At 37.1% G+C, this 21,553-nt stretch overlaps 1 protein-coding gene across 2 annotated transcripts in view; it reads left to right on the forward strand.

The window, feature by feature from the left end:
* LRP6 (LDL receptor related protein 6) overlaps window positions 1-21,553 on the forward strand; it is a 171,762-nt gene that overhangs the window by 93,534 nt on the left and 56,675 nt on the right. For both annotated transcript variants that reach the window (XM_030841440.3, XM_060306220.2), the window contains 4 exons: window positions 8,236-8,432; window positions 10,178-10,309; window positions 12,532-12,928; window positions 13,979-14,150. In XM_030841440.3, the coding sequence (XP_030697300.1) occupies window positions 8,236-8,432; window positions 10,178-10,309; window positions 12,532-12,928; window positions 13,979-14,150 (898 nt within the window). The remainder of the gene's footprint in view (window positions 1-8,235; window positions 8,433-10,177; window positions 10,310-12,531; window positions 12,929-13,978; window positions 14,151-21,553) is intronic.

Here is a 21,553-nt window from a genome sequence, read left to right on the forward strand (position 1 = left end):
AAGTATTTGGGGTTTTTTATGGTGTTGTGAATGAATTATTTAATTTCAATTTTTCTGTTTTCTCAGCACCATTTATTAAAGAAATTGTCTTTTATCCATTGGATATTCTTGGTTCCCTTGTTAAATATTAGTTAACTGTATCACTTTTTGTATTTTTCATTGGTAGTCTATAGAAATCAATTTATTTCTGTATATTGATCTTGTATCCTGCAACCTTGTTGAATTAATTACATCTGTGAGGCTTTTTTCTTTTAAATTCTTTTGTATTCTCTGCATACAGAATTGTGTCATCTGTGAATAATGACAGTTTTACTTCTTCCTTTCCCATCTGGATGCCTTTTATTCTTACTTGGTAGTACTCACTAGGTCTTAGGCTGAATAGAAGACATCTTTGCCTTGTTTGTGATCTATGGGGGGAAATCATTAAAATTTTTTTTTTTCTTTTTTTGCCATTGAGCAGGATCTTAGCTATAGGTTTTCTGTAGAGACCTTCTAATCAGGTTTAGGAAGTTCTCATCTATTCCTAGTATCTTCAGTTTTTACCATGATTGCGTATTGGATTTTGTCCAGTACTTTTTCTGCATCTGTTGAGATGATCATGGGGTTTTGTTTTTTATACACATGGTGAATTTCATTAATTGGTTTTCAGTTGTTTAACCAATCTTGCATTCTTGGAATAAATCTCACTTGGTCATGTTTTAGAATCCTTTTTATTTATTTCTTTTTTTAAAAATAATATTTAAAAAATTTATTTTTGGCTGCATTGGGTCTTTGTTGCTGCACGTGGGCTTTCTCCAGTTGTGGCGAGCGGAGGCTACTCTTCACTGCCGTGCGCAGGCTTCTCATTGCGGTGGCTTCTCTTGTTGCGGAGCATGGGCTCTAGGCCTGCGGGCTTCAGTAGTTGTGGCATGTGGGCTCAGTAGTTGTGGCTTGCGGGCTCTAGAGCGCAGGCTCAGTAGTTGTGGCTCACAGGCTTAGTTGCTCCACAGCATGTGGGATCTTCCTGGACTGGGGCTTGAACCTGTGTCCCCTGCATTGGCAGGTGGATTCTTAACCACTGTGCCATCAGGGAAGCCATAGAATCCTTTTTAGATGTCTCTAGATTCAGTTTGCTAATATTCTGTTGAGGATTTTTATGTGTTTATTCATGAGAAATTGGTCTGTAGTTTATTTTCCTTGTGCTGTCTGGCTGGTTCGTATCAGTGTAATACGAGCCTCATAGAATGAGTTGGGAAGTGTTCCCTCTTCCTCTGTTTTCTGGAAGAGTATGTGATGGATTGATATTATTTCTTCTGCAAATTTTTTTTTTTTTTTTTTGTGGTACGCGGGCCTCTCACTGTTGTGGCCTCTCCCGTTGCGGAGCACAGGCTCTGGATGCACAGGCTCAGAGGCCATGGCTCACGGGCCTAGCTGCTCTGCGGCATGTGGGATCTTCCCGGCCTGGGGCACGAACCCGTGTCCCCTGCATTGGCAGGTGGACTCTCAACCATTGTGCCACCAGGGAAGCCCTCTTCTGCAAATATTTAATAGGAGTCATTAATGAAGCTCTCTGGGCCTGGGGATTTCTTTATGGAAAGATTTTAAATTATTAAGTCAATTTCTTTTTTTTTTTTTTTTTCTTGCGGTATGTGGGCCTCTAACTGTTGTGGCCTCTCCCATTGCGGAGCACAGGCGCCGGACGCGCAGGCTCAGTGGCCATGGCTCACGGGCCCAGCCGCTCCGCGGCATGTGGGATCTTCCCGGACCGGGGCAGGAACCCGTGTCCCCTGCATCGGCAGGTGGACTCTCAATCACTGCGCCACCAGGGAAGCCCTAAGTCAATTTCTTTAATTGTTCTAGGTCTTTACATTTAATTTCTCCTTGAGTGAGTTTTGGTAATTTGTTTCTAGGAATGTTTCCATTTCATCTAAGTTTTCCATTTTGTTGGCATAATCATGGTATCTTTATAATCCTTTTAATTTCTAAGGTCAGTAGTGATGTCCCTCTTTTATTCATAATTTTATTCACAAATTTCCCAATTTCTTTTTTTTTTCAGTCTAGTGCAAGGCTTGTCAACTTTGTCGATCTTTTAATAGAACCCACATTTGGTTTTATTTATTTTTTTCTGTATTGTTTTTTTCTGTTTTATATTTCATTTGATTTCCACCCTAATATTTTAAAATTTTCTTGCTTTGGATTTAGTTTGCACCCCCCCCCCCCCGTTTCTTAAGGTTGAAGCTTAGATTATAGATTTGAAGTCTGTCTTTTTCTTCTGTTTTTCTTTAATATTTATTTATTTATTTGCTGTGTCAGGTCTTAGTTGGGGCACGCAGGTCTTTCATTGTGTGTGGACTCTTCACTTCGTTGCGGTGGGCTTCACTCTAGTTGTGGTACACGGGCTTAGTTTCCCCGCTGCATGTGGGATCTTAGTTCCCTGACCAGGGATAGAACCGGCGTCCCTGCATTGCAAGACAGATTCTTAACCACTGGACCACCAGGGAAGTCCCTATCTTCTTTTCTAATGCAGGCATTTAGGGATAAATTTATAGAATTTACCCTAAGCACTGCTCTGGCTGGTGACATCCCACACATTTTTATATGTTGTATTTTCATTTTCTTTTAGCGCAAAATATATTTTTTTAATTTAGTGGGATTTCTTCTTTGACCCATTGCTTACTTAGAAGACATTGAGGGAGGATTTAGAAAAATTTAACTATGAGAAAATTCTCACTGTGGATTTCCCGAATTTTTCTGTTCTTGATATTCAGTGTGCTCAGAGAATACACCTTGTATGACTTCAGTCTTTAAAATTAATTGATACTTGTCCTAATGTTCGAATTTCCATATCCTTTATGATTTCCTGTTTAGTTGTCCTACCTTTTACTGAGAATAGGATTTTGAGATCTCAGACTGTTATTGTTGAATTGTCTGTTTCTTCCTTCAGTTCTGTCAGGTTTTGCTTCATTTGTTTGGGGCTCTGTTTTTATTTGTGTATGTTTATAACTGTTACATCTTCCTCATGATTTGACTTTTTGTCATTATAAAATGTGCTGCTTTATCTTTAATAATACTTTTTTGTGTTAAAATATATTTTGTCTGATAGAACCACTGCATCTCTCCTATGGTTACTGTTTGCTGTAACCTTTCAGTTTCAACGAATTTGGATCTTTGGATATAAAAGGTGTCTCTTGTAGACAGCCTACAGTTGAGTCTTGTTTTGTTTTACCCGGTCTAACAACCTTTGCCATATATATATGGTTTCTTTTTACAAAGAAAAACTATATATTTAAGGTGTTCAACCTTTTGTCTTTTAATTGGGGTGCTTAATCTATTTACATTTAATGTTGTTAATAATATGGTTGAGTTTACATCTGACATTTTTATTTTATTTTTCATGTCTGTCTTTTTTTGTTCCTTTGGTTCTTCTGCCTTCTTTTGTATTAAGTAGATATTTTTTAGTGCATCGTTTTAATTCCTTTTATGTTTTTAAACAGTGTTTTGGAGAATAAAATATTCTTAGTGATTATTCTAGGGATTGCAATATTCCTTTTGTCAAAATCTGTATTATGGTAAAATACTAAGTTAATTCCTGTAAATTATAGAAATCTTAGTCTAGTGTATCTCCATTCCCTCTCCCCTCCTTTGTACTATTAGTGTCATTTATATTACATTTCTATTATAACCAATGGAATGTTATAATTATCACGTTATACAATCTTAGGTGTTTTTAAAAGGTTAAAGGAGAAAAAGAGAAAACATTATTCATAGGGTCTTTTGTATTAACCTACATATATGCCATTTCAGGTACCCTGTAATTCTTCCTGAGGGTTTGAGTTACTATTTGATGTCATTTCTTTGCTCCGGATTAGTTCTGTTCTCTTCCCTGTCCTTCGTGCTTCAAATCTTTATTTTTAAAAAATCTATTTTTCTGTTTCTTTTTGATCTTCAGAAATTCCTCCTTAGGGATGTAATGTACAACATGATGACTGTAGTTAACGCTGCTGGATGATACATAGAAAAGTTATAGGAGAGTTAATCCTAAGAGTTCTCATCCCATGGAGAAATTTTTTTTTCTTTTCTTTCTGTTATATCTGTATGAGATGATGGATGTTAGCTGAATTTATGTGGTAATCTTTTCACAATATGTCTAACTCACACCATCATTCTGTACATTGTACTGTGATATATGTCAATTATTTCTTAATAAAACGGGAAAAAATCATGAAAAAAGAAAAAAAATTCCTTCTTTTCACTGGCTGTTTCTGTTTCCTTATCTGTTATGTTTATTCACTCCTGTGTTTGTATTATTTCTAGTTGATAATTCATTTCTTAAGTGACTTATTCTTACACTTCTAATTCTTTCGTTCTGTCGCCTCAGTTTTGAGGTTTTAAATTGTAATTTGTGTTATTCTTTTACAGCTAATATATGATTTTAAAGCATTTCAGGTTATTTTGCAATAGGCTGTAAACTATTTGTTTTAGGGCCATACTTTTCTCGCATATTTTATTATCTTTAGGGATGTTATTTTCTTTATTCTTTTTTTTTGTTTTTAATATTAACTTTTTTAATGGACTTGATCTTAATTTACTTTTAAATTTTCACCTGAAATTGTTTTTCTGGAACTTGTTGAAGAAGGCAGAGTTTTTCATCATAACTTTTGTAACTTCACAGAAGTTACTCGAGCGTGTGTGTGTTTAAAAAATTGGCAGCTTGCTTTCTGAGATTTCCTGGCTCTGTTTCCTTCTTCCACTTTTTTCTGTACCTTAGTTTTCCATTACCTCTCTTGTACTATAATCCTCACTTTCATTGTACTCCCAGTAATGTATGGTCAGTATGGGCCTTTGTCTGTAAGGGAGCTCTGTTGGGTCAGTTGGAGAGTTCACTGGAGGTTAAAGTGCACCAGTCCCTTCAGTACCAACCATCCACTCTTTGCATTCTCTGAGTGGACAGAACCAGTCCTCGGCAGTTTGGTTTCCCTGTCTTTCCATTGCTGTCTATTTTGTGTGTTCTCCTGTTCCTGGATCTGCTGAATGCCCTATTTTTTCCTTCCTATTCCTCCTGCAGAAGTGCTGATGCCAATGAGATCTTATGGCTGTTGGTAGTTTTCCTTTTTGTGTCTTGGGTTTTGTGGTAGTACCTTCTCATCTAGCTTTGTTTCATCTAGATTTGTTGTAAATGTTGTCCAAGGGTTTTTTGGTTTTGCTACCTAGTTGTTCTGTTTTCATGTGGAAGACTTGTAGAGATTTTTCAAACACTGTACCACTACCACTGTTGTCATCTTTTTAGGTGTTATTAAAACCTCACTGTGATGTGGAGAAGCTCTCTTCCAAGGTTAGGTTCAGATGTCAGAATTCATGACAGTAGTGCTTTGGTGTGACTAAGTAGATTTATTACCCACACAGGTGGGGAGTTCTCAGTTGGGGGCAGAGGACGACTTTCTGGGAAGAGGTTCAGAAACAGAAAGTGAATACAAGTGTACAGGTGTTTTATAAAGGATAAGTCTGGTTGGTGCAGAATTTGAAAGAGGCACCTGCCAGGCGTGGAATCTGAGAGAGGTGGTGAGTGTACTCCTGTACTTGGCGGTACTGGTGAGAGTGAGCCCTCAGGAAATGACAGACAGAGGGAGGAGATGATGCTCAGAGGTTGCCAGCACTAAAGCAAAGCATCAGTAGGGGTCTCGGTTTCTCTCCTTTGGTCTCTGTAGAAGAGATCAATTTTTCAAGTCCTGTTTTGGTTGTGGCATACTACTGAAGGACTGGGCTTTGACCTTGCCAGCCACATTTGTTCTCAGTATCCGTGATCAACTCCTCCTTGAAGTAACTCGAGTTTCCGGGGGGGGGGGTAATCCCAACCAGAGGGAGGAAAGGTGAAGACTGTGTTTACTTGTCTGCAGTTTCAGAGCAAGTCACCATTGGCTGGACAAATCGGTAAGTCACCAAAGAATATGACAAGAATGGGTGATAGCCTTCTTAGCTCTGCTTTTTGTACAGTTCTGTTAATTACATATTTCATTTAAGATATTTAATTTGATCAGGCGTTCACTGAGTGTCTAATAAGTCCACCTAATTTTGTACATATTGTCATATTGTGTTGTGTGAGATCCTGTTAATATAAATAAGCCAGAGTCTAGTATTTACTTGATTCTGATAAGCTATTGATTTTAAGAGCTTTTTATTTTGACTTACAAACCAGCACATGAAATGTTCACTTCAGCTGTAAAATATTATCCCTATGTCAGAAATATTAAAATATTGAAAACATACATCCTAAAATTGAGGAGTCATTTATGAAATGTTTATTAAGTACCAATCATAACGCTTAAATGCTTTTGCATATGTTATCATTTAGTCTTCACAGTAACTCAGTGTGGTTAGGTTATTATCTTCCAATAACAGATGAGGAAAACAAAGCTTGTGGAAATAAGTAGTGTAAGTACAGGGGGACATTTGAACTCGGCTCTGTCTCATTTCTTTTCAGTATATAAATGCTTTCAGTCAATATGTAAAATGAGTAAATCTTTTAGGGAGGGGTTCTGTTTTTCCTATCTGTTTATTCTGCTGTGTTAAATTCATTAGAGTGAATTTTAACTTTTTATTTAATAATATACAAAGGACTTAGAAGACTTTTTTCTCCCTAGAGTTTTTCAAAGATCTGGTAATATAATTTGTGATTCTTTAAGATGGTTAATGAAAACCTAAGTAATTTCATCTTTACTATTATTTCTCAGTCATGTTACTTGACTTTCTTGACAGCTTCTCAGAACTCTGTCTTATCATAATGAATTTTGGAAAACGTCAGTGTGAAATATGCAGGCCTATTTAAATTTGAACTTAAACTATGGTATCACTCCTGTAATAGCATAATCATTTTAGTAAACTTAATAAAGCTGTTCATTCAAAAAGTGGAAGAAACCACTTCAGAAGTAGTCATTGTGACCGTTCTAATTGGGAAATGAGAGGGAAAGTAATCTGCTAGGGAAGCGAGAATTAAAAAAGAGAGGAGAAAGTTGTGGTGATGTAGGCTGGCCTAGGCGTGAGGTTTTAAAATAGAAAGTTTGATAAACTAGTCCTGCTCATCTTGTATACAGTTATTTAAAAATCTGGCTCAGATTTAAAACATCTTAGGCTAAGACCATTCCATGTACAATAACAGATGCTAATTCTGCTTAGATGAAAATTATCTTACTGCTCTTAAATTTAATTTAGTATACCTGTGATCTGTTAGGTGTTAGATATCAGATAACCTCAGGGACCTAAAAATTGGATTTTCTGTCAATGTGTTATCCTTTATTTCTTTTTAGTTGCTTACATTTTCCTCTTTCTCTCCTAGCTGAGCGATTTATGAAAATATTAGATTTGATATTATGAAAATATCAAAGCATTTATTTTCTTGACTGCTATCGTGGCTCAAACACAGTTTGTTCATTATTCAAGAATTATATTATTTACTAATTACATAACTCTCCATGACATTCTGCAAAGTTCTGTGCCTTCAGTACTAATCAGGCTCTCTACCTCTCCTTCCATATAGTTAGGATTGCTTGTGAAATTTGGGGATCTGCTTTGTCTCTTGAACACTTTCTGCGGTGGTTGGGCTTCCTTTTTGCTACCTGGCTTGTGGAGATTAAGTAACCATATAGCAGAAAGCCAACTGAGGTGATCATTTGCTGGAGCGAGACTGGAGTCTGCAGAGAGAGAGCTCTACCAGAATGACTTTTTAGCCTCATGTGTATGTTTTTACTTTTCAGTTACCAAAGCCATAAGAAGTGATGGAAGAAATAGGCTCAGATTCTTTGTTCTTCCACCTCAAGAAGGGAAACACCTATTGCTGATTTAAAACTACTTCCCACGGCCAACTCTAAACCCTGGGATTTTTCTTTTTGCCAGCCTTTCTCTTTCCAATGGCATGAATTATGTGGAAGGATGGAAGGTGTGAGTGCGGAGATGGGAGCTGACAGCAGTGCTGATACTTGGGCCTTCACTTTGTCTGCTAGCTTGTAGTGCACCCGGAGCCTGCCGCCAAGTTAGGAACCATTCTGACGTGCTTGGTTGAGGATTTCGGGCACCATGATTTCAAATACGTTTGAATTTACTCCTTGTCTTATTTTTCATAGGTGTATTTGACCTTAACATATGTGTTATCCAGAATTTGTATGTGTTAGTGTGGACGGCAAGACCATTTTAATGGGAGAGGTGACGTTTTGATTAAAGAAGAAAATTTAGAAACGTTTGAGTTTTTCTCTTTGTGTTTAATAGGCAGGCGGTGGTTAAAGGTTCCCTTCCACATCCCTTTGCCTTGACGTTATTTGAGGACACATTGTACTGGACTGACTGGAATACACACTCCATTTTGGCTTGCAACAAGTACACTGGCGAGGGTCTGCGTGAAATCCATTCTAACATCTTTTCTCCCATGGATATACATGCCTTCAGCCAGCAGAGGCAGCCAAATGGTAAGTGATCTTGATTTTTAAATTGCAGATTGGAATAGCTTTGTAGCACTCTTGATGCCTGGCTTTAGTGAGGGGCAAGAGGAGGGAGGATATATCCAAAGGTAGTGGGAAGAAATAAAAAACAGGGAAAATGTCAAAATATAATTCAGGGTAGACAACAGCGTAAACCATTTGTAACTTGATATCTGTCACTACAGACCACCTCAGCCCTTTGTTTGAGTCTGGGGGTATGAAGGTAAAGAAGAGAGAAATAAAATAAGAAATTGAGATAGCGCATATGTTAAGATTGTGCACAAATGCATTTCTTATTCATATTATTTCTCTCTAATGAGTGATTTTGTTCATTGTATGTTTAAAAATGAGCACTTTTCTTGAATGGAAACCTCTATTAATCTAACTGGTTAATTTAAGTACCTCAGGTTACTTAAATAAAATACTTGCTTATACCTTTTCTGTGCACATCCCCCCGCCTTTTTTTCTTAGTTTTGCTTCTGTTTCTGGCCATCCTTTATAATGACTTGGGCTGTGACTGCTGACAACAATTTCTTGTTAAGAGAGGACTAGAATTAGGTTTAAAGAATATGAGAATGTTAAGTGTTTGGCACTGGTGTGTAAATAAATGTCTGGCATGTGTCTGAGTGTATTTCAGATTGTATTCTGTAGCCAAAAATGCAGGGGGTTTGGATTATGCATTGCTTTGTATTAGTTCCTTCCATTTAGGGGGAGATAGTCAAATACTGAATGTGTCATATTGGAATCTGGTGATCATGAGTCCATAAAAATGTTTTAAAATGTTTGTGTTACTCTTCTGTAGAAAAGAAAATGTTTAGTCACTTGCGTGAATTTTTTATTTCAGTGTTGGCCCTCAGGAAAGAATTTCTTTGTTCTTGTTTTTTTAATGACACTGTTGATCCTTTATGTTTTACTAGTTTGCGAATTTGCAGTTATGTGTGATATTGCTTTCTTTTATCTTTCATATTTTGTTGATCTCCATCTTTTGTTGATTTTTTTTCTGTATTATTTAAATCCATCCCTTTCTATATATAGTTTCTTCACATTTTCTAATTAATCTCTGCTTCTCAGTTTTCCCTTTTAAGTCCATTTTGTTTATCTTTTCCATGTAAATCTTTCCAAAGTGTGGCTTTTCTTGTCTCTCAGTGCCTCCACCACAGACTTTCCCCTCCCTGTGCTCATTCAGCTTTAGTTCCTATTAGTCAAACCTTAATCTTCCGTTACACTGTTCACTTTATTATCTCACCCAGTGTACAGCCTCCAAGCCTTCATTCATGTGGTTTTACCACACTTGAATGTCCCCCTGTGTGTTCTTCCTACCTTTCAAGACTTCAGTCATGTCCTGTATCTTTCCTTAGTGATTTACTTCCCATTTGACTCTATACTGACTTTACAGTCTAAATGTGCAAGATAGCAGTTTCATTGTTTTGTATTGTTTTCCAGTATTATTGTTCATTAATTTTGTCATACTGGCCAGATTGCAAGCTCTTTAGGGCAGGGACATCCTGCTTTATTTCTTGTATCTTCCTCTTTGGATACAAAATGCTAAGTAAATTCTCACTGATTAATTCCCTTCCTTGCAGATGGTCTGGTAGTCAAGCACCTGGATGACATTTGGTAATAATTTGGTTTATCAGAGTTGCTCATGTTATGGTTGTTAACCTTTGTGTATCTAGAGTGGGGGAGGTCATCCATAATCATTGGTATTAATTACTGTGATTTATATTTGACAGCTACAAATCCATGTGGAATTGATAATGGTGGTTGTTCCCACTTGTGTTTGATGTCTCCAGTCAAGCCTTTTTATCAGTGTGCTTGCCCAACTGGGGTTAAACTCCTGGAGAATGGAAAAACCTGCAAAGATGGTAAGAAGTTGGTCTCCAAGAAGGAAGAATTTTAGATAGCAATTGGGATTCTTTATGATTTATTTTATTTCTCTGTAATAAGCTCTACAGTGCTTTGGGAGACTAGTCACTTAATCTCTCAGTCTTCACAATTGGTTATATACTAGGAGTGTTTTGTGTTTTATGGCAACTCTCGAATATTATAAATTACTTCAGTATTTAACTGAATTTTTAACATGCTATTTTGGAAAAAAAAATTAGGTGCCATTTCTTTTCTCTGTCAAATCTCATAGTCAGGGCTTCCCTGGTGGTCCAGTGGTTAAGAATCTGCCTGCCAGTGCAGGGGACACAGGTTTGAGCCCTGGCCCGGGAAGATCCAACATGATGCGGAGCAACTAAGGCCGTGCGCAACCACTACTGAGCCTGTGCTCTAGAGCCCATGAGCCACAACTACTGAAGCCCACGAGCCACAACTACTGAAGCCCGTGCGCCTAGAACCCGTGCTCTGAAACAAGAGAAGCCACTCCAATGAGAAGCCCGCGCACTGCAACGAAGAGTAGCCCCTGCTCACTGCAACTAGAGAAAGCCCGTGCACAGCAACGAAGACCCAGCACAGCCATAAATAAATAAAAAAATAAAATGAAATTTAAAAAATCTCATAGTCATTGATCACAATTGATTCTTGTGGAAATGAGTATTCTCATAAAGAATACATTTTTAACAGTAGGTAGCATTTGTAAATAAAGAACTTCAGTGCAAGGAAAAGATGTTTATTAAACTTTTAACTATAAAGACTATCATGGGATAAACATTTTCTAAAAAATGATTGAATGATGTTTTTAATTGCCTTTTAACAACAGAGAATTGCCTTCAGAAGAAGAAAAGAATTCCTTATTGTACTGTTTAAAGCAACTTTTTCTATACTTAACCACCACACTGCCTCTTCTCCTTACTCTCAATTCCCTATAGAGAGAGGGCATATTGGAGAAGTATTCTGATTTAGGACATTTCAAGGGACTTCTGGTTTGGGATAACACCAGTTCTTCTCTTTTTCTTCTTAATGAGAATGTTATTCTTCATTCTTACCCCTATGGATCACCATCTGGTTCTCTAGCCACCAGCAAGACCTGGTAAGAAAATTGTTATATTTAGCAGTGGCTTCTTTATCTAACTCTGAGAAGTAGAAGCCTTTATTTAGGAGTGGGTTAGAGTTCCTGGCAAGGGGGTCAGGGAGTCAGAGAGATGGAATTGAGTTGGTGTACAGGATATTTGTCATGACTTGGCATTGATAAATTATCCTCCTAGTCAAAGGTGAAGCTGGCTGACTCTTGTCAGACGGTTTTCATGGCAGACAATAATTTGGTTTCAGTTTAAAACAAAAGGTTTTTGTAATGTTGCCTTTTTGTTTAAAAATGTAGCCTGACTTTAAAACAGAGGATTTATTTTAGCGGTAGTGGTCTGTTTACACCCTATAGCAGTGCAGATGTACGAGTTTAACTCCTGTTTTGAATTTCAGATATACATTTGGCATGTAGTAGCCTTAAGTTAACTCTTCTGTTTTGATCACCTTGCCAAATTGACAGCTTCACTCTCTATGACTTCTTTGTTTGCAGAGTTTAGGGCTGGCTTCTTTTGGTAGTTAGCAGAGGCAGTGAATTGGATAAAGTTACTCCTAGTTGGTGCCTGCTGTGGCATTTAGGGCTGTATTCTCTCCAAGACAGAGTTCATTTATAATTAATCCATGAGTCAAAAAGCTGATGCTGAGAGCTTCTTCACTCCTCTTCTCAGTGTTTTCTACTATGATTCCAGATTAATGCTTGAAGTTTAATATCAGTATTTTCTTTCGGACTCATTTCTTTGGTTGGGAATCTTTTTTCGCTCTTTGAGATGTCAACCTGCTTACTATGGTTTTTTGTTTTTTTTTGCGGTACACGGGCCTCTCACTGTTGTGGCCTCTCCCGTTGCGGAGCACAGGCTCCGGACGCGCAGGCTCAGCGGCCATGGCTCACGGGCCCAGCCGCTCCGCGGCATGTGGGATCTTCCCGGACCGGGGCACGAACCCGTGTCCCCTGCATCGGCAGGCGGACTCTCAACCACTGCGCCACCAGGGAAGCCCCTTAGTATCCTTTTATACTCATTACTTTTCAATTACTGAAGAAGTTCTGCATTCTTTATTTAGAGTAACTAAATTTTGCCTGTGGGTTTCAAGTCTTTTCTTCATTTTTTTCACTTTGTTGTTCTAGGTGCCACTGAATTACTGCTTTTAGCCCGAAGGACAGATTTGAGACGAATTTCTTTGGATACACCAGATTTCACAGACATTGTTCTACAGTTGGAAGACATCCGTCATGCCATTGCCATAGATTATGATCCTGTGGAAGGCTATATCTACTGGACTGATGATGAAGTGAGGGCCATACGCCGCTCATTCATAGACGGATCTGGCAGTCAGTTTGTGGTCACTGCTCAGATCGCCCATCCTGATGGTATTGCTGTTGATTGGGTTGCCCGAAATCTCTATTGGACAGACACTGGCACTGATCGGATAGAAGTGACAAGGCTCAACGGGACCATGAGGAAGATCTTGATTTCAGAGGACTTAGAGGAACCCCGGGCTATTGTTTTAGATCCCATGGTTGGGTAAGAGGCTCTGCTGATAGAAAATTTTGCCAGGTGTTTCTGGTTTTTTACAGAAACATTGAGAAAAACAATGTGAAGTATATGCTGGTTTCCAATAAATAGCTCTTTAACAACTGTCCATTTTTAGAATATAGTGATTGGAATAAAATCTCAAGTTAAAGGATTGCTAGTTTATTTCCTTGAATGTTTTGAATATTTTTTCTTTCTAAATCAAGTCCATGCTTGCTGACTTTGGGTGTTGGCTGTAGATTTTGCCGAGGTTGCATCATGACCATGAAAATTGTGGAAAGAAGTTGTTTTCAGAGCTCTTTCTCTTCCCCCCTAGAAAATTTAATTTCATCTCATTTTCAGTACTTCCAGAACGACTTGGTAAAGAATATATCTTACTTTTTGTATGTCCCCAAGCGTATAAATGATTTGATTTCCAAAACTTGGTCAGGCCATGTAGCTTTATGCCTAGTCTTTTTTTTTGGCTATAATACCCTGACGATGGTCCAGGGAAACACAGCTTTCTACATACTCACCAGTGTTGTTTGTTACTATGAGATTCATCCTGAGGGTGAACATAATGACAAATTATTACACCTCAGTGCATACCAATGCCTTCGAGCCCCTTAAATTCTCAGGAGCCTCAAGAATCACGTAGTGCTACAGGAGGAGTTAGTTATTTGGGGAAATCAGTTTGCCATCTGAATATTACTAGTGGTTTAACCTTTTTGTGTCAGAGATGACAAGCCAGCAAGAAAGAGAGGACTGTTCCTGGGAAGGAGCACAAAATATTTTGAAAAACACAGCTGAAAATAGAGTATCATTATTGGGAGACATTATCAGTTCTAGAAAACACTGTTTCATTCTGAAAATTTTCTACAAGCTTACACACTGCTGTTATAAATGTCTTAAACTTACTCTTCGTATGTTTGTCTTATGTTTTTTTCCTTCTGTGGTGTTAACAGATGATCAGTGTAAAGGAGGGGTGGATCTCACCTTTAGGATATCTGAAAGTTACAGTTTATTATCTGTTTTTAGCTCATATTCTGTGTACTTCTATAGGTACATGTATTGGACTGACTGGGGAGAAATCCCGAAAATTGAGCGAGCAGCTCTGGATGGTTCTGATCGAGTAGTGTTGGTTAACACTTCTCTTGGTTGGCCAAATGGTTTAGCCTTGGATTATGATGAAGGCAAAATATACTGGGGAGATGCCAAAACAGACAAAATTGAGGTTTGTTTCTTGCTTTTTCATTTTGAAACCAGTTTTGTAATCGTTTTTGAATTAATGGTAATTTGATGCAGATATTCTTGCATCTTCACTGGGGTGCCAGAGGTATTTTATTCAACCTTTAGGATTCTGGGGATTGTGTATTTTCTTCCATCTAACCATAAAATTTCTGAGTTACACTGGCATGAGAAATGGGTATTCATGTATCTCTAGTCTTAAAAGCTTATGTGAATGATTTTTCTCATTATGGGTAAAGCCACTGCCTGAATTTCCTAGGGGCAGTTTGCACAAACCAAATATTACATAAGCTCTAGACTGAAAGAGCTGATAGTCGTTGTCAGGAAAACAAAGCCCATACATGCATATATACTTTCTGTTGGTGATGGTGTTGGGGCAGGTGGTGGCATATATTAACTATTAAGATGGTTACATGCAAATGGTTTTTAAATTGATTTATGAGCTGTGTGGGAGAAAAATTAATTAGCCAAAGCTTGGGGGAAATATTTTCCAAATGATAGAACTAAGGGCAATCAGAATAGAATTACGGTGGAAACAACCACCGTATGTGAATATGTGACTATTTTATCACATTGTTTTGTGAAGAGCATATATCCTTGATAATTGATTGTGAAGTCTAACTTTACAACTTTGAATTGCTAGAGGTCTTGTGAATCACATACTTAAAGCGGAGTTTTGATCACAATATTTCTTTGGAAAACACATGACTTCTCATATAAGGAATAGCTTTGAATGGCTCTTCAAAGGCACAGCACACATCTCGCAATAGAGAGATAATTTGGGCTCTGGAGCAGTTACTTTAGAAAGGTGATTCTTAGGAATGTCAGGAACTCTGAGGGAATAATGAGTTAAAGGGCCTTCCTTTAAGAATGGAATCTTGGAATAGAAAAAAGCCATTAGTATTCCACCAGGCTTAAATACTGAAAACCATCTTCAACTCTTGCAGCTGGTTTCCATTAATAGAAAATTATGCATAGACTTGACTATATAAATTTTCTCCCTGTTGTTAGCGTTTCACTGCCCCCACCCCCTTTAAATCCAAGTTAGGTTTGAATCTAGCAGCTGGAGTGCAGTGCTAATGAGACAAAGGTTACGAGTTCACTTTTCAGACAGGCTATTAGCTTCACTTGGGTAGGCTTGAGTACAAATCTCACAGCATTCCCATCCAGTTCACAAATGTGTATTGTTGATCAGCTGTGGACTATACATGAGTGTATAGGTATACTACTCTTAGAAAAATAGTTTAAGTCCATGTGTCCCAGAGGAATGTCTGCCCATAAGGGAAGAGCGCATAATTTACATCACGGAAGAACACGTGATTTATCATTCTATAGGGATTTTAAAAATTCTGTATTTGATCTTTCTTAGCTTACTATGACTGACTGACTAGATTGTAAATAAAACATTTGTTTCTTTCTAGGAATTTTTCAAGTCTTATTTTCCCTACTGCAGATCACTTTTAGCACTTTAGATATAGAAATTCATTCAAAATCACAAATAGTTCAGGAGGGATTCAGGTAAAGAAATGGGAATTTATGGAGGTTCTGAATGACAGTGTTTAAGAATAAAAACGAATACACATTATATAACAATATCTAATATTCATTTTACAGGATTTATTTTCTTAGTTTGCAGGAAGTGCAGTAGGTCTTAAAATTAGTATTAGTTCTGGCCTTTTGAGCTGTGTATGTGTATATAAGTGGTGTCATTTGCTTTCTCACCTCTTATTTCCTTCCTCCTTGACTTGTACCAGCATCCTTAAACTTACCTTTCAGATCTATTTCTCTTCTTCCAGGTTTACTGGAACACAGCTGCTATGTGTTGTTTGTCCCCCTTTTGACAGATTATTTGAGGTTAGTGATATATCTCCTTCCACCAAATTATATACACAATGACCTCCCCTCATTCTTTCCCCAGAGATTCTGATGAAGTTTCCCTAATTGAACATTCAGTGCTTTTGTAATTTTAATTACAATTACAATGTAAAAAAAAAAATTCTTTTTACAGACACATCTGGGAAATAAAGAGAGCAGATATTGTTATCTGTTACCCTCAAATTTACAATGATATGTAAAATTGCTGGTATATGGCAAACTAAGGAAAGAGCACAGCTCTTCATATTGCATAACTGAGGGAGAAAAACTGTTAGTTAGTTTCCCTCTCTGAGACTAGTAGTGATTATAGGAGCAACTGTAACCACCAGCTTTTTCATTTTGCTTTACTCAGTAGTAGGTCGACTAAAAGTTTTGGGAAGACACAGAATTTTAAAAATGCTTCTTTTTCTAGGATTACTTGCTAGCCTCTTGTTATGTATCAGCTGATCCTAGGTGCTGATCTGACCCTAGTCTAGGTCACATGCTCCTTGCTACTCCCCTTCTCTTAAGAAAGCTTCCCTGCTTTTGTCATGCCCAAGAATGAAAGGTACTTTTTCCTGGGACTATAAGAAAATATTAAATTATGGTTGTAGTGGCCTTCTCTTCTGGAAGACTTAGAGTTTACTTGGGATATATGTTTCCAGTACATTTGGGAAGAAAAGATAGGTATTTGATAAATTATGTAGCAGTGTAAGGCATAGTAAACTCTTGTGTTTTGAGTGGATCTTATGGGAAGAGCTTAAAATGTTCATTCGCTTATGCTCTCTGCTCCCTCAGTGGAGATTCCTTAGATCAGGTTCTCACTCACTTTTTTTGGTAAGTGGTGATGTAACCAGATGCTGGATATTGGGGAGCTGGGTCTGAGGATTGGGGAAACCAGAGAAAATTAATGGGGAGCTCTGGGTTTCAGACTCGGCTTCTGTTGTACAGAGTTGCAAGAAAGAATAAATAGGTTTACCTGAGGTCTATAACCAATTCCGCAGAGAGGGATGGTACATAGGGAATTGCTGATGATGTCACATTTTTTTAAAAAAAGACAGTCATCGTATTGGCTGGTGCTTTAATATAAGAATGTGTTTGTGAGGATATGTCTGATTTCCCTGCTTTTCAACTGATAGTGACCACTTAACTGTAGGTGTTATTTAAAAGGTACTTCCTGGTACTTGTTTACGTTTCTTCATTATGCTGAAATCATTTCATCACCTTTTACATACAAGCTTCTAGTTTACTTGTCTGCACTGGGGTCCCCTCTACTCCCCACCCAAGTGTTACTATAGTGTTCTGGGGCTTCCTGATAATAAATACTAAAGCATTAGCAGAAAGGATCATTTTCTTTTTTCTGGTTGGGGAACATCAAACAAGCCTTTATTTCGGGTTTATAAGACCCTGCAGTAGGCAGAAGCACATTGTGTCTTAACAGTATTCTCATTTTTCTCGGTCCGTTTTAACTGCCAGAAACATTGGTTGTACTGAGGGCCTGCAGTACTGCTTACCAATAGTGAAGACATATCATAGATAATTTATAAGTTTAAAACATTTTCAGTTAATGCGTTTTCAGTCGCTGGTTTTATTGAAAATAATAATATTGTCATAGCTGAAATTTTCTCACAGTTTACTTTCTCATTATATACTTTTTATTCATTTTTTTCCCCTTTTCATTTCTGAGCTTATGCTGACAAATGCAGCAACACCTAGTGGTTGTAGGTGAAGAGAGAGATTTTTCTTGTTTACTTCAAGGACATGTAGAATTATTTCATATCTCTTTTATTGTAAATTTCCCTATTTTAGAGAACAGTGTCCATAGGTAGTTTTGTCCAAATCTAATTATACCTGGCACAATTTTGTTGGGAAACAGAAACAGAGATAATTATGCAGGGCTGTATTTTCCTCTCCTGACAACTTCCTCTGTTTAATCAGTACTCTTATAAAGAAATTTGTTTCCCAAGTATTCAGATTTTTTTAAAAGTAATTTCTTTGGCGTCTTTAGCCTGTGTATTGTGAAAGTCTGTTAAAACACACAAGGACCCATTTATGATGGTTTTTCTTATTGTTTTTTCTAAGATTAATTCCTCCTTAAGAAATTATAATAATATAATCATCTGTTGTTGAGATAAAGCTCTCCTGAGTGTATGACAAGTACCAACAAGTTCTTTCTTTTGAATCTTTGCCAGTTTATGTGTTTCTTAAAATTGGTTTTACTTTTAGTTTTAGAGAAATGTTCAGGATAACTTAAATACCTGAATCTTTGCCCATTCCTACTACTTTACCACACTATATGTATATATATATATGAATATATATTTTTCCCCACATCTTCTTGACATATAATAATGGAAGAATGATTTTGATAAATTCCGTTATTAGATTCCTCAGCTCAACAGAATACCTGGATTTGGAGACTGTATTGACTGAGTTGTAAGCATGGGCTATCATCTTGTTTCTGATTGGGGTGTATCTTATGATTATATCTATCTTTGAACTGCTATTTGAAGGTTACCTGTTGATGTACAATTCTAACAACATTATTTAACTTGTTATCATCTATAGCAGCCAGAGTAGTATATCGTCCAGTTGTATGTGCTGTCATCTCATTATCTCCTCTACTTTGTCTGGCTCTAAAAAAGTTATTGCACATACTTATAGTGAGAGAAACTTGCTCGATGATAGGTGTGATCATATTTTCCTGAACTGGCACAGCAAACCCTGGAGCCTCACCAAACAAGATGCAGTTGCCTCACGTTGGAGTTAGTATAATTTTATCTATGTAAATTAGGATAATCTGTTCATTTGGTACCTAGAAAGCACTTTAGTGACCAAGTTTGAACTTGCACTTGGATTATTTTTTAAATGTTCTGCTATTATACTTTTTCGCCTCATGTTTTAGTATAAAACCATTTAATATGTGGGGAGCTGTTTTTAGTTACAGTCATTATTTTAGAAGTACCTTCTTTATTCCTTTGGTTTTTGTACCCCTGAAGTAAGAGTCCTGATTTCAGTGTCCTACTTTCTTGAGAAGAGAGGTCATCCTCTTTACAGTTTATAACAGTGTGGGTTTTTTTTGTTGTTGTTTTTGTTCTTTTTTGCGGTACGCGGGCCTCTCACTGTTGTGGCCTCTCCTGTTGCGGAGCACAGGCTCCGGACACGCAGGCTCAACGGCCATGGCTCACGGGCCCAGCCGCTCTGCAGCATGTGGGATCTTCCCATACCGGGGCACGAACCTGTGTCCCCTGCATCGGCAGGCGGACTCTCAACCACTGTGCCAGCAGGGAAGCCCTAATGTTTAGTTTTTATCGAGGTAATCTCTAGATGTTTTGTTGAAACATTTTATAATATTGGACCCTGATCTAGTTCTTGTTTGATTTTGCCGTTTAACTCGGTGACTTTAGATAATTCACATAATCTCCGGTCTTTGTATTTTGGCCAGTGAGGTCATTTGAACCAGGTGATCTTTAGGTTCTTTCCAGTTATAACATTTTCTGATGTTTTTTATATTAACTGCATGTCATAGGTTAAGAACAAATTAAACACTTTGCTTGGGAGAGTTGCTAAAAGGGAATCTATATTGAAGATGACATGACTGTTTTCTTTTTTTCTTTAAATTTTTCCTTATTTACTGTGCCTTTAATTCCTATCACCTAAAGAAAACTTGCCTGTTGGGGGTTCAGTATCTTTAGTAACTCAGTTTTAGTGACTTCCAGTAAGCTATTCATTTAGATTTTGCGTTGACCTGTATGCAGGCTACTCCATTATTAATATGCATGGTGGGTTTAAATAAATGTTTAAAGCCGTTGTTTGAAGCTTGCCAAACATGTAAATGTTAATGGAGTTCATGTAAAACATTATTTTTCAGGAGGTTATTTCCCTGTAGCTGGGAAACTATTATACTTTTAAAGGGGTCATAGAGATTTTATTTTTACTGTTTTTAGAAGGTTTGGAAAGGGTAAAAAGTAATATAATGGCAAGGACCACAGTTTTCGGGCTTCTTGGGAGGGAATTTGCAAAACATAGAGCAATGTTAACAATAACAAGTATTTTAACTTCTTGTTTCAACTTAATTTATCACCAGCTATTTAAGGATTCTATGTAATAGTCATTGCTGAAGTTATCCATAACGAGCAAAGGATTCTCCTTAAATTTTTTTTCCACTTTAAGTGTAGCTTACAATTTTAAAATGTTGAGAATGTTATAATGCAGGCCCTGTAATTTTTTTGTTGAACTCAATAGATTTCCTAAACTCTTCATTGTACTATGATTTGTTTTTTTGGTAGATTTGATCTGAAATAATAATCTGAGGGAAGGAGTTAGAATCCCTTTTATAGTGCTGAGATTTTCAACAGATTAGTATTTTGTTATTTCATTTATAATTTTGAGCTTCTGAGATCTGCCAGGCTGTAGAGCTTGTAAGTAGGACTGAAATTAGAGGCTTTATGCTATTAATAAATAGACCCTGTTCAGTTTTTTGTTTTTGTTGATTGATTTTTTTACAGTTCCATAAGTTTTAATAAGTGCATAGAGTCATGTAGCCACCACCACAATTAAGATACAGAACATTTCCATCAATCACAAAAACTGCCTTGTGCTGCCCCTTTATTTTCAACTCCCCACACTCACTCTCTGGCAACCTCTGCACCTAGATTTGCATAAATGGAATCATACAGTATGTTACCTTGTAAGTATGGCTGCTTTCACTTAGCTTTAGATATTTAAAACGTTAAATGTTCATTTATTTTTGATTTTAGATTGATTTATGACTTGGTCTTTATGTCTGGTTGAGATTTATAACACTACTATTGTGTTTTAGTTACAGTGTTATTCTTAAAATATGGGGGAAAAATCCCAAACCCTTCTCTGCCACAATAGATTTCATTAGTCTATAGATAGTAAGCAAACAGAGTTTCATGGGTTTTCAAAGTGTTGTTGTCTTTGGGAAAAAAGCCATGTTCAGACGGTTTAGACATTATCAGATGATTTCTAGATAGTGTCATATACTTACACAAACATTTGTTCTTTCTATCCCAGGTTTCTCTTCCCAGAATTCAGCAGTGTTTGTTGCTTTTTGATTAGTTAGCTTCTTTAATTTGTCAAAGGTCATAGAACTTGCTGTTTATGAAGAAAACAATGGAATTCAAGTTTCCTGATTCCTAATACAGTACTTATTGTGTTGAGTTCTGCTGCCTCTTTTTTAGACTGTTCATTTTGAGATAATTTCAGACTTCAACAAAAAATTTGCAAGAGTAATAAAACTTTCACCCAGGTTCATTTTACATACTCATAGAATAGTGATCAACACCAGGAAATTAACACTGATACCATTTCCATTATTCCTGTTATATTAATTGGAATTCTCCCATAAGGAAGAGGTGTCCCCTTTCCTATTTATTCAATTATTCATATATATATGTATGCACATATATATGTGTATATATGAGCCAGTGGATGTTCAGTTTATTCTACAGGGTATATTTCATTATCATCATTATATCGTTGCAAAAATTGTTCCAGAATTGGCATTAG

Source organism: Globicephala melas, chromosome 10 (assembly GCF_963455315.2).
Source record: "Globicephala melas chromosome 10, mGloMel1.2, whole genome shotgun sequence".
In the NCBI taxonomy this organism is placed as follows: Eukaryota; Metazoa; Chordata; class Mammalia; order Artiodactyla; family Delphinidae; genus Globicephala; species Globicephala melas.